Source organism: Trachurus japonicus, chromosome 22 (genome assembly GCF_045865225.1).
Source record: "Trachurus japonicus isolate A0001 chromosome 22, Traja_1.0".
In the NCBI taxonomy this organism is placed as follows: domain Eukaryota; kingdom Metazoa; phylum Chordata; class Actinopteri; order Carangiformes; family Carangidae; genus Trachurus; species Trachurus japonicus.
The window spans coordinates 16,489,898-16,503,149 of NC_140928.1; the positions used below are offsets into that span (position 1 = coordinate 16,489,898).

The following is a 13,252-nucleotide window of genomic DNA, read 5'->3' on the forward strand; positions in this document are numbered from 1 at the left end:
TGACCAATCACCACTCAGCTCCTTGTCCAGCACCGATGACGCAGTTCAAGCGCGCCGGTGAACGGAGGATGTCCAGGTATGAATGAACTCGTGTGGATTTTACTCGATAACTAAAGCACAATTATCACTTTTTAAAGGACACGTTGGTAGATTTGTGTTCATTTTAACTTTGTATAGGGGAGAGTGGGGTAATGTGAGACACCGGGTAATGTGAGACACCCCCTGTATCGAGACAACGGAACACATTTATGGTCATCTGACCATTATGTTTTCAAGCCCCTTCCATTTCCCCATGGCCATGAAGGAGAGGACCTCATGATGCTGTGGAAAGCATGTTTTTTTTTTCACAAAAATATGATTTTTGCATGTAAAAGTAAATTTTCTTGCTGTCAACTTAATCAACTGTTGTGCCAAAGCAAATTGATTCAGGTAGAAAAACTTATAGATACATGATGATGAACTACCAACACATAAAACCATGTGATGATGCTGGCTGAAAATTAGCCTGAATTTCTAAGAGAGGTCGTTTTTTCTAAAATGGGGGTGTTGGGGTAAAGTGAGATAAATGCTGTGGGGTAAAGTGAGACCATGGGATGTATTATAATAAATCCAATCCATGGGTGAGACTGTGAGCACACCACACACAAAGATTTACTAGAATCTCATCCCCCAAGCCAGAAATCTCACGTGATCAAACATGATCTGTATCCACACTGCTTTGTATGCTATGTGCTCTCAGTCAGCTCGCTTATTTATTGGTTACATTCAATTTTAGTCACATTCCACTTTGTCGGCTCCCCCCACAAACAAGAGGACTTTTGATCGAAATGGTCACAATTGTCGGGGCCTACAATCTGACCCCCAGACTATATAACTGGTTCTATCTGTCATTGCTAGGAAACATCCTGAATTAATGGGAAATGTGTAAATTTTACTGATAAATCATTTTAGCTCGCTTAGAGGGGAGCAAATGTAAAAAGTGTCTCACTTTACCCCACTCTCCCCTAATGTGTGTTTGACTTCTGCACCTTTTCTTCAGGCTCCTTCGCAGAGTCTTATCATCTGTACACACTCATAGAAACATCAGGTCTACTACTAAAGCCTGTCCTGTCCTTGTCTTGAGACCCACTATGGAGCCTAAACTTTACCAGCCCCCTCCTGAGGTCCGGGGTATGACCACCTTGGATAAAGAAGCCTTCAAACAAACCATCACAGTCCCAGCCCTACGGGTGCCCACTGGGGTCTTAAATAAAGTCATAAAGAGCCTGAAAAAGTCGACCATCCAGCGGCCGGGGGTTCCCAGAGTGGTTCAAGACACAGAGCAGAGCGGTGACTTTCGTCTGGTGCTGTTGGACCCTCACAGAGTCTCCTCGAAAAGCTCCTTCTCTGAGGCCGAAGCCGAGGCTCTGAGGTCTTTCAGTGTCCCCGAGGAGCTGCAGCACTATGAGCTGCGGCTGACCTACGACAACCTGAAGAGCGAAGAGGTGCTGGAGGCCGTGCTCCCTCAGGGCCAGGACGTGACCTCTGGGTTCAGCCGGGTGGGACACATCGCACACATGAACCTGAGGGACCACCAGCTCCCATACAAGAATCTGATAGGTGAGATACAGATGTTTCAACAGCACATTTATCATACTCATTAAGCGTGTTGTGTTTTGTTCCTCCACTCATTTACTTTTCCATTTCTTACTTCTTTCTTGCTCCCCTGACTGAAAATTTAGGGGCGCACAGATCGACTTTCAAAGCAAATATTCACATTTCCTTTTCATTCATGATCCTCACACACATTGGCCTGGCACCTTAGTGTAATGACAGATACCAGACTCTTTGAGTTGCCTCATCCATGTTTCACCAAAAAAAAATAATAATACAAATACTATTTACTGGTTGCACATGCACAAGTAGATGAAAAATGTATTTAGGTGCAGTCTGCAGCCCTGATCCAAGTTAGTGTCAGGTATTCATTGCTGTCTCTGGTACAAGATAGTGCATCAAAATACAAACATAACATTATGTAAATATAACTAATGTACCTGGAAATAATTATTTGTATACTTTCCCTTTTCCTACTTGATTACAGTTTTTCTTGATTGTTTACACACAATTTTTGGTGCTTGAGACACAACGGCCTCAACATCTAACTCATGCACCGACCCCCTGAACCAAGTCTGCTAAACTACAAGCACAATTCCTGCTTTACACTCAATTTGCAGTTCTATAACACACTTTTTTCAAAACACTACACACAATTCTCTGCATTTGGCTCAATTTTCATGAAGAAAATCTCTTGTTTTCACGAGTAACACACTGTTATTCAAAATTCTAAAGTTAGTTTCCCTACTATGCACACTGACTCATCACATGGGTAAACACCTTTCACACAGTTTTACAATTAGCATGCATCGTCACGCGGCCACCTCAGTCGCATCTTCACGCATTTCATTTGTTACTGTGTATTTGAGTGTTCGGAGTATAAAAACAATATTCTAAAATATTTTACAACACATTTATATACTGTCTGTAGTTACAGTAAAAAAGAAAAAAAGCCTAAGTCATTATGAGGAATGGAGTAGAAGTGTTTTCCATTCATCCTAGTGTTTTACACTGAGCACATCAGTGTTCAACTGGTTCTTATAAATGTCTAGTCATATGATGGTTTGTGTCTGTCATTTGAGACTAAAATAGCATTTTGAGAAGAAATAACATTGTTTTGAATGTAAAGTTTAATTTTGCAGGAGCAGTTAGGGGTTTTGCCCATTGTGTGTGTTTTTTTGGATTTGTGTGTAGAGTTCTGAGAGTATGAGGCATGCTTTCAGAAAATGTGTGTAAACAATCGAGAAAAACTGTAATATCCACAATTGTTGCTTTTACTTATCAGTGCATTTTTATTTTCGACCCCCTGGGGCAGCTACCCCAGGGGGTCGGAGGACGCTGTGATCATAGTGTCTCACTTTTGTTTGTGATGATTTGATCAACTGGAAGTTTGCTTGGGGCTAAAGCAGCAAATCAAGTAAAATCACCAGGACCTTGAAGTGCAAATGGACTTTGCTGAGTATTAATCAAGTCCCAACTCAGGGGAAAACATAGTTACTAAAAGATCGTTTTGAGGAAGAAGATGTATTCACTGCCACAACTTTGTCTGTTTCCTCTTCCACTGCAGGTCAAGTTATCATGGACAAAAACCCTGGTGTCACAAGTGTGGTCAATAAAACAAACACAATCGACACAACGTACCGCAACTTCAAAATGGAGGTGTTAGCTGGAGAGGAAAACATGGTCGCCAAAGTAAGTTACTCACACTAATACACACGCACAGGATGAACATACACTGACTACTTCAGTTGCTCTGAACCAGGGGGACAATATGGGACAACTTCGAGTACGACCCACAGGTAGATAAGAGTGAATGTAACGTGATGAGGACTGATGGGAACATTTATGGGATGCAACTGTTAGGGAAAATCCCACAGATTTGGAAGTTCATCTTCAGAGGTCTCACAGAGGTTTTCTCCTTGTACCTGGGGAACTAAAACTAAACAAAAGAAAACTAACTCCAACCGGCCCACTTCATTTTTTAATGTAATCTTATCTATTCTTATTTATTTTTTATTTTACTTAAAAAACTGCTGCTCAATTCTTTAGAATTATTGTCTTGTTCAGGGAGAATGGCTTCTGGCTCCCATGTAAAACTGAGGTTTTTCATGAAAGTGACAAACTGAATTTGAAAAAAAAAAAAAAGTCAAATAAAAACTAAACTAAAACTGCTTAATCACTTGTTGAACTAATTAAAACTAAACTGAAAAAAGCAAACTGAAAAACTAAACAAAAATAAAACTAATGAAAAAATTTAAAAAATATAATACAACAACAATTTTATTTATATAGCACATTTCAGGGGCGGTGCGTGGCGCACATTTCATGTGTCAAGGGCAAACTCAATGTTTACAAAAACAAAACAAACCACAATATTACATAAGGAATACACTTAAAATACATTAAAAGCACAAAGAGAAGGAAATGTTGCAAATTAAAAACAATTAAAGGGATAGTAGCATTTTTTTAAAGTGGGGTTGTATGATCTACAAATAGCCCCTAAGTACTTTAATTGCAGTAGAAGACTCTCTGCACTCCTCCCGTTAGCAACGCCAGCCCATAATAGCCCTGCCCAGAGATTTACAACATACAGTGTTGTGAACAGACCCAAAGAAACGGTCTATTTTCGCGGTCTGTTCACAACACTGTATGTTGTAAATCTCTGGGCAGGGCTATTATGGGCTGGCGTTGCTAACGGGAGGAGTGTAGAGAGTCTTCTACTGCAATTAAAGTACTTAGGGGCTATTTGTAGATCATATAACCCCACTTTAAAAAAAAATGCTACTATCCCTTTAAAAACTAAAAACTTGTGAGAAAAGAAATGTTTTTAGTCTGCTTTTAAAAGAAGATACTGTTGTAGCAGACCGGAGTTTGTGTGTGTATTCTTGGGATAGCGAGTATAACCTTGCTCTGAACATGTTCAAGAACGTCCTCAGAGATCTGGAGACGCTGCTCATGCTCATGGTCATTTATCTGTGTGTTGCAGGTGAAAGAAAACGGGGTGACATACCATACTAACCCTAACTGAAAAACTAAACAAAAATAAAACTAATGAAAAAATATAATACAACAACAATTTACAGGACATTTCATGGGACAAGGTCAAACTCAATGTGCTTCACAAAAACAAAACAAAGCACAACATTACATAAGGAATACACTTAAAATATATATAAAAGCACAAAAAGAAGGAAATGTTGCAAATTAAAAACAATTAAAAACTAAAAACTTGTGAGAAAAGAAATATGACTGAAAGCACCATGAGCTGGTTTTGAATGTATTCTTGGTATAGCGAGTGTAACCTTGCTCTGAACATGTTCAAGAACGTCCTCAGAGATCTGGAGACGCCGCTCATGCTCATGGTCATTTATCTGTGTGTTGCAGGTGAAAGAAAACGGGGTGACCTACGAGTTTGATTTCTCTCGTGTGTACTGGAACCCTCGGCTGAGCACCGAGCACCAGCGCGTGGTGGAGCTCATCAAACGCGGCGACACCGTGCTGGACGTGTTCGCCGGCGTGGGGCCCTTCGCCATCCCCGCCGCCCGCTCGGGCGCCAACGTGCTGGCCAACGACCTCAACCCAGAGTCGCACCGGTGGCTGCAGCACAACTGCAAGCTCAACAAGGTGGAGGGCAAAGTCCGCACCTTTAACCTGGACGGCAGAGCCTTCATCCGGGGGCCGGTGAAGCAGGAGCTGCCCGCGCTTCTGAAGGGAAAGGCCAAAGTTCACATCGTGATGAACCTGCCCGCCTTGGCGTTGGAGTTCCTGGACGCGTTCAGAGGCGTCCTGCGCGAGGAGCCTCCCTGTGACGAGAACCTACCGACGGTGTACTGCTACGGCTTCTCTAAAGAAGAAAACCCCGACACAGACGTGGTGAAGAGGGCGTCCAGCAGCCTCGGGTTTCCCCTGGAGAACAGATGCTCTGTGCATTTTGTGCGCAATGTGGCGCCCAACAAAGATATGATGTGCGTGAGATTCACACTCCCGAAAGAGGTCGTCTTCAGCAGCAGCGATGAACAGACAGGTGAGAATTAATTTACAAAACAGTGAGGAATTCAATAAAATCTGTTAAAGTCTAAAAGAAGGAATCTGAAGATTTTCAGTTTAATCGCTCCTGTTTTGCGGTAGTTGCGTCTGTCCCCGCATCACCACGGCAGCAATGAATGGGAGTGGATGTAAGTTCTGCTGTTTAGGCTGTTTACAGCCCTCAAAGCCGCAATTTTTTTCCACAGACAGCGTCAGATGGCGACTCAAACATGCACCGAGAAGTTTATTTACTTCAAGCAAGCCGACATGTTTGTAAAACTAGATCTAATTCAAAGTCTCCCGGAGTCTCGCGCGAGCCCGAAGTTGCAGTGCTCGGTGTGTTCAGGTGCAGTCGGAGCTACCGCTTGTGTCATAAACACAGGAATATCAACTCTTGACTAGCTTGAAGTGTACATTTTTTTCCACAGACAGCGTCAGGTGGCTACTCAAACATTTGCCGAGAAGTTTTTTTTACTTGAAGCAAGTCAAGAGTTGATATTCCTGTGTTTATGACACAAGCGGTAGCTCCTACTGCACCTGAACACACCGCGCACGGCAACTGGGTCTCGCGCGAGACTCCGGGAGACTTTGAATTAGATCTAGTTTTACAAACATGTCGGCTTGCTTGAAGTAAATAAACTTCTCGGTGCATGTTTGAGTCGCCATCTGACGCTGTCTGTGGAAAAAAATTGCGGCTTTGAGGGCTGGAAACAGCCTAAACAGCGGAACTTACATCCACACCCATTCATCGCTGCCGTGGCGATGCGGGGACAGACGCAACTACCGCAAAACAGGAGCGATTAAACTGAAAATCTTCAGATTCATTCTTTTAGACCTAAAATGATAGAAAAATACACCCCCGAGTTGAATTCGCCTGGAATTGTCGTTTAAGGACTTCAGTATGAAAACCAAACATTTAAATGTGGACACAAATATATTAAGAGGGCCACAGAGCCAGCTGGTCCAGTTTGGCTACAGGAGGAAACCGAGGCTGAGATGAAAACTTCTCACTGATGTTTTACAGTAAATCTGCAGATTCCATAATAATAGAAGTGACTTTTATTACTGTCAGTTTTCCAGCTCAGTTGACAATTGAGTTTTTTCCTGTTCACCTCATAACATTTGTGTTGTGTATTCACAGAGCCGTCGGAGGAACCAGCACCAAAGAGACAAAAGTGTGAAGAAACTACAGGTTCAACATGATAAATCATCAAAGTATAAAACAAAATTGAGAACTTTTTTTGTTGTTGCATCTGTTGACAATGTTGAAGCATGTTGTCATCGGAAAGCGATTGGTTTATTCTCCCATTTGTTCATACCAGAATGTATTAAAACTGATTTTACTCGGGGCTTTGTCCTGAGTTGTTTAATTTTTTTAAAAATAAATCTGTATTATGATGGACAGACACAAACTGTTGAGTTCATTTTTGATTTATTTAAAAATAAAATTAACACAAACTATAAAAAGAGTCATATACAACTTTACCAAAAACAAGTCAGATCTTCATCATCATCACCAACACAGCAGCAGCTCTCCACAGCAGCAGCAGGGCAGTGTTTATAGTCCAGTCAGTGACGTTTCCCGTTCTCACTCTCTGAGCTCTGCGTGGCTTCATCCCCTCGGGGGGAACATCCCACTGAAAGCGTCCTGAATGGCTCGATGACACGCCAGGGCCGAGGTGTATCCTCCAGCTGTGTCCTGAGGCATGGCAGCCCGCACGTGGTTCAGATACCTGAGAACACACAGAGAGAGCTGTGGTCAGCAACAGCAGTGAGGCATTTTGTAAATAATGTGATCGACTAACAGCCTGAGAGCTGCTCTCAAAAAAAAAAAAAAAGTACTTCCTGTGAGTGTAACTTGAGGGCAAGTTTATTCTTCATTAAATCCACACTTGAAGTTATTTTTTCTGGCTCTCTGGGACCTTTTGGCCCTTTGATGAGATCAACGAAGACAGACGTAGCCGTACCCTAACACTGGAACACCCTGTGCCTAAAAGCCTCTCCAACATGGCTCTATTAAAGTATTATAGGTGTCTTTTATTTTTTAAGTGCTTACAGATGTATCCTGCCAAAGCCCCTTTTCAGGTTCTTAAAGCAAAGCCAAGAGTCACTGTTTATTTTCACATTGGCGCAAAGACAGAAAAACAGTCCAGCTATTAATTTAGTCTCCACGCCGTGTCCCCTCAGTGATCGATGCCCTTGTGCTAATGAGTGTGTGTGTGTATGTCGGAACGAGAGGTGGTGGTGGCGGCGGCGGCGGCGGTGGGGGGTCACCTGGCCCCCCCCCCCTCACCACTCTAATCCTTCCTCCACAGTTAAAAGCCGTCGCTGGAGGAGAAACCTCTGCACATGCTCTCTACGTCTCTCCAGCAGCGTCCGACGACTACAAAGCTAAAAAAGCAAAGTCCTCCAACAACTGAGACAACACGTAGCCTTGCCTGTCAATACCGCTACTACACCCCCCTCACCACCCACCAACAGCACCACAGAGGACTCACAGCGCTGGCAGAGGGGTCTAAAGCCCTCACACGAGTCTGGCTTTGTGGCCCTTGTTCCTGTGAGCTGGGGAAACTTCAAAGGGAAACGGGAATCAAGAGCACAGGCAGCCCTCTGTGATTTCTGTGCCCATTCAAGCTGCTTTACAGAGTAACCCAACACCTGTGGGGAGGCTCAGACTGAGAGAGAGACGAGGCGTGTGTGTGTGTGTGTGTGTGTGTGTGTGTGAATGAGAGATGGACAAGGGAGTAAAAGGTGAGACTGCATGTTGAATAGATCTTTTTTTTTTTTTTTTTGCGTTGGAGTTTTATGACTCTTCGAGGCATTTTGGTAGTTTCCTTGTAACGCAATAAAACCTTGACTGAAAAAAAAAAAAAAATCAAGTCGAGACATATTTGCTGGCGTGACTGTGACACAAAAACATAAAAATCAGACATGTATGAATTTCTCACGGGGGAGATGACCTTGTCGAGTCAGACGGTGAAAGTGAGAAGTAGAGCAGAGAAGAGATGTCAGTCAGGTCCTGCACACAAAGACCACTCATCACCCACTAGAGAAACAACACACAAGTTCAAAACAGGAGGCCCAGTGATTAATAATAACTTCATTAGGCCCAAGCTGCTGTAGCCTGTCCTTCAGAGCACTTGAGGGAGGTCTTCTCATATGGCTTCCTGCATCAGATGAGTGCTATCTATTGATTATATTGTACTGGGCCTTTTTAATGGTGAAAAAAGTGGGCTATTTACAGCCCGGCTAAGTCTGCTCTTCCTGCTAATCTAATCCCCAAGCTACTCATGTGGTCATTCCTTCCAAGAAAGCTGAGAGCTCTGTGTAACTTTATACCTGCCTGCCCCTAAGGAGAGAGAGAGGGAGCAAAAGAGCAGAAAGAGAACATGAAGGAGAGGGGAGCGGGAGGAAGAGGGAGAGGAGAGGAGAGGAGTGTAGGTGGAGGGGTGGGAAGCAGAGGGAGGGAGGGAGGGAGGGAGGTGAAATCACCTTTGGGTATCATCATCACAAACGCTCTTCTCTTAAACCAACCCTGTCTGCCCTCTGCTCACCCCTAACACCCGAGGTTAGTTCAGTTCTGCTCCATTAACTCGGCGGCTGTATCCGCATCTTCCCGTAAAGGCCGGCCGCCGCGGAGCTACATGTACCTACACATCATCAATTCTCTATAGATGTTGGCCAAGCAGAAAGATAAACTCCACTCTTTTTTTTTCCATTTCCTCACATGACTGTACTTGACAGAGATGAGAAATTAAGAGCAGACTGACAACACCTGAGACGTGCAACAACAAGAAATGCATTAAAAATGCGCAGCGCACTTTCCTTACGAAAACAGGCAACCTCTTTACACTGCCTTCAATCATAAAGCGCACACACACCATCTGAAACAGACGCTTGGAGCCCCTCTGACGCTACTGTTTCACCGTGAGTACTCCCACCCCTTCACCCTAACCCCCCCCCCACTCCCTTCTTTCTCCCTTTCTCTCAGAGGACTGGACTGCCTTTTGTTCGCAGGGCCCTGAAACCCAAGCCGTTTCGGCCGGTAACATCTTTCACTCTCCAGGCCCCACCGGAGCATTAGCTGCAACTCGATACGGGTCTTTTCAAAGCCTCGTATTATTGGGTAAATATGGGTCACTTTGGACCGGCCCATTATGTCGCTTGGGGGGGGGGGAGCGGGAAAGGAAAAGACGAGTGCAGGTGATGAAGACAACGGAATGACACAGTGTGACAGTCGTGCGTGTCAGACTGCAGTTGCCACAAGGGAGTGCGACGGGGGTTTTCCACTCAAATTAGTGATATGTGTTTTGCCAGCTTTCCCTCAGCTGATCTCTTTCATCTCCTCCTGTGCCTCAAACAAGGGACATTAATTACTGTATGTCATTAATCCCCTGGAGAAGCAGCAGACAGGAGCATGTCTCTGTTTATATTCACAAAACCATAATAATAGATGATAAAGTTCTTATTTTTCTGCAGTTGGATCCAAACTGTTTTGCAACAGCATTTTTCCACTTGCGTCTTGTCTGGAACTGCTGAGTACCTGGGCAATGTCTCCTGCTAATGCTAATAAACGGTCAGAGATTTTTCCAAACGGGACCCTGAAAGTATTCCCCTCTCCCGCTGCCTGGAAAACGCTGCAGAGCCGCGTCTCTAATTCAAAGTGAAAAGATAAGTGGCGAAATGTTCCGGCGGGTTCCGTGTGATTTCCAGCTGAGAATGTGTGGCTCGTCCTCTTTTTGTGTTTGGATCGGCGATGCTGCCGCGTTTGGCTCTTTCGGGGAAATTGCAGTGAGGCCGGGGACTCAGGAGGGAATCCAGTAGATATCAGATGGAGGTGCTGGCTGCGTTGGGCCTCCTGTCTAGACTCCACGTGTTGGCTGGAATTGGATTATGAAGAGCTGTGGAAGCTCATGCAAGCAGCTTGATGGAAAAGAAAAGAGGCCTGTAAATGCTACAGTGGCTGTTTTCAGCGAGCAGACACTTAATCAACATCCAAACCACAGTGCAGACGCACAAGACAATGGAGAAATCTGAATCAGTCTTAAACAACGCCCATTGTGGAATTACTTAAATATGGTTTGGCTGCTCTCATACATGAACACTTCACATTCCTGTTCACCAAACAGCAAAGTTCAAAGACGCTAAACTGGCTCCTTCAATGGAACAGAAAATTTGAGGTAGTATCTGAATGAATGGGATTTTCTGAAAGAATCCATAAATTATCAATGTGTCTTACATTTTTCCTTCAGATTCTCAGCACTGCATTGAGACCAGGCCCCAGCTTGGCACCTGTCCCTTTTCACAGCAGCCTCACTGATCCTGGGTCAGCGTTTGTTTTTACAGCACAAAGATCAGAGGCTTTTTGGATTCAGCTTGTCATCAGCATTATTCATGACCCAAACAGGGTACACTGACTTTCACACAGTTGTGGAGACAAACTTTTGTTGAATCCACAGAGGAAAGGGGGGGGAAAAAAGACATCTACAAAGACAAATCGATAAATCTTACGCTACCTGAGATTCCTCCAAGGACTGGAGCCTCATTAGCTATGTTTATTAACGTGAATGAGCTTAGACTTGGTGTGTGTGGACTGTCGAGTGCACAAGGAGGGCAGCTAACAAGCACAGGCAGGCTATATCTGCACCAGGGGTAAAAGGCCAGTCATGAGGTTGCTGGATGGCAGCGTGAATGTCCGGAAGTCTTCCTTTAGCGCTCTGCTCCGGCAGCGGTGGAGGATTCCTGGCCTGGGAATGATGGGGGGGCGGAGGGGCGGAGAGGGGGCTAGAGCCACACACCTGCCAGATGATTTGTCATTATAGAGGGGTCAGCACTCAGCTGTCACCCCCTAATCACCCGTCCTACCCTTAAGTCACCCCCCACCCCCTCCCCGACTCCCTCCCGTTCACCTCCCAAACTCAACTCCAGTCCTCCAAAAACACCCCCTGCATTCCTCAGGCGGCTCCGGTTTCACTCACAGCACTGCTGCCCCATCTGCCCCTCCTTCCTTACACTCTACCCTGAGAGAAAATGTACCCCTGTGAGAGACACAGCACACTGAGCGCATTGTGTGGATGTGAGATGTGTGCTTTTGCCCCCATGTGTGTGTGTGTCTGTGTCTACACAATTCACATGTGCGCGAATAACATGTTTGTCTAAGGCCAGAGCTGTTTGTATCGATACCGACGACGACGAACTGATGGAGGAGAGTTTTTACCGGTGGAGAATGTGTGAATTGGTCCAGGCTGCGGTCCAGAAACAAGACCCCCGCAGACAAGCCAAACACAGAGGACTCTCACAGGTATATTATATCTGTCAACAACGCTCTTTCTTCACCACGGGTCAGAGGTCACACTCTTTTCCAATGAATGCAGCTTCCTCTGGGATGTGCGGGCGTGTGAGACAGATCCTCAGCCATGAGCCTACCCACTGTCCACCAGATTATCTCGAGTTGTCCCGTGGAGTGGAGGGGAGATGAGGGGAGGGGAGGGGGTCTCGGTGTGCTTACATCATATCCTCACGAGCCTACAGACCCCTTATCTGTTAGCATGCGCCTTATCATCACCACCGACAGGCTGCGGCTGCCTCTCTGCATCCCATACAGCAGAGGACGGGGAGGTCGGTATCGCTAACACTTAGTAAAGGAGAGAACATGTTCAGAGTGTTAACAGAAGCCTTGGGTGACACTTGACATTAACGCTTATAGAAATACATTCTCATGTGGGGTGACTGACGAGCTGTAAGTTGTCTTCAAGGCGGCAGCTCGTCAGTATCGGTGACCATGACTGAGTCTTCGGATTTTTTTTTTTTTTTAGGTGTGTTTCAGAAAAACAGCACACAATAAAGACCTATTGTCCTTCTTGCCTCTGAATTCAAGTGTCACCTGTCACTACTCATCCAGAGCTCACTTGTGCCTCAGCCCTGCACCTCCTCTGTCTGACCTAATGGGGGCAGTAGAGGCTGGCTGACTGGCTCTGTGACTGTGCTACACACCTCACCTCACCGCAGCAGCAGCAGCAGCAGCAGCAGCAGCAGCAGCAGCAGCAGCAGCAGCAGCAGCAGCCGTGGGGCTTGGAGAGGCATCACACAGCACCGCTAGCCACTTGATACAGAGAGCATCTTTCTTTCGTCTCCTGAGCTGCCACTTGATAACTCTGCCCCCCCCCCGGAGAGCTTAGAGGAAGGAGGAGGGGATGGTGGAGGGTGGAGGTAGGGTGGGCAAACTGGACAGGAGAGGGAGGATAATGACATGACATCAGTGTCATCGTTAACCAAATGGGGCCGTAAACAATGGGAGGACATATGCTGTCCAGTGAATAGCTGCTAGCACAAGGCACACCCATGCGAGAGCACACAGCAAAGGAGCCTTGACAGTTGGACGAACATCCTGAGAATAGAGCGCCGATACAGAGAGGAAGAATAGAGCGTCCCAGGGGGGATTCGCCTCCACAGGTATCAGTTACTGATGCGCCTCAAGGACTCGGGGGGGACGCGATGAGGATTTCAATCAGGTAGAAAGATGGAAAAAGAGCATATAAGGGAGGACGGAGGGGGAGGGAAACAAAAAGGCAGGGAAAGGTGCATCAGGGGGGAGGGCATTACTTCATACATCATCGTTGCGTAGTACCTCCTA

General features: G+C 45.5%; 2 protein-coding genes across 2 annotated transcripts in view; one reads left to right on the forward strand and one right to left on the reverse strand.

Annotated features, from left to right (window-relative positions):
• Nucleotides 1-7,011, forward strand: trmt5 (tRNA methyltransferase 5). The gene is made up of 5 exons (XM_085767620.1): nucleotides 1-76; nucleotides 1,040-1,599; nucleotides 3,161-3,285; nucleotides 4,978-5,617; nucleotides 6,761-7,011. Exons 1-5 carry the CDS (start codon nucleotides 36-38, stop codon nucleotides 6,820-6,822), a joined length of 1,428 nt encoding a protein of 475 aa, XP_085623746.1. The 5' UTR covers nucleotides 1-35; the 3' UTR covers nucleotides 6,823-7,011.
• A 23-nt stretch (nucleotides 7,012-7,034) lies between these two features.
• Nucleotides 7,035-13,252, reverse strand: part of mnat1 (MNAT1 component of CDK activating kinase) — a 32,394-nt gene continuing 26,176 nt past the window's right edge. The window contains exon 8 of the mRNA XM_085767621.1: nucleotides 7,035-7,352. Coding sequence (XP_085623747.1) covers nucleotides 7,232-7,352 — 121 coding nt within the window. The 3' untranslated portion in view covers nucleotides 7,035-7,231. The remainder of the gene's footprint in view (nucleotides 7,353-13,252) is intronic.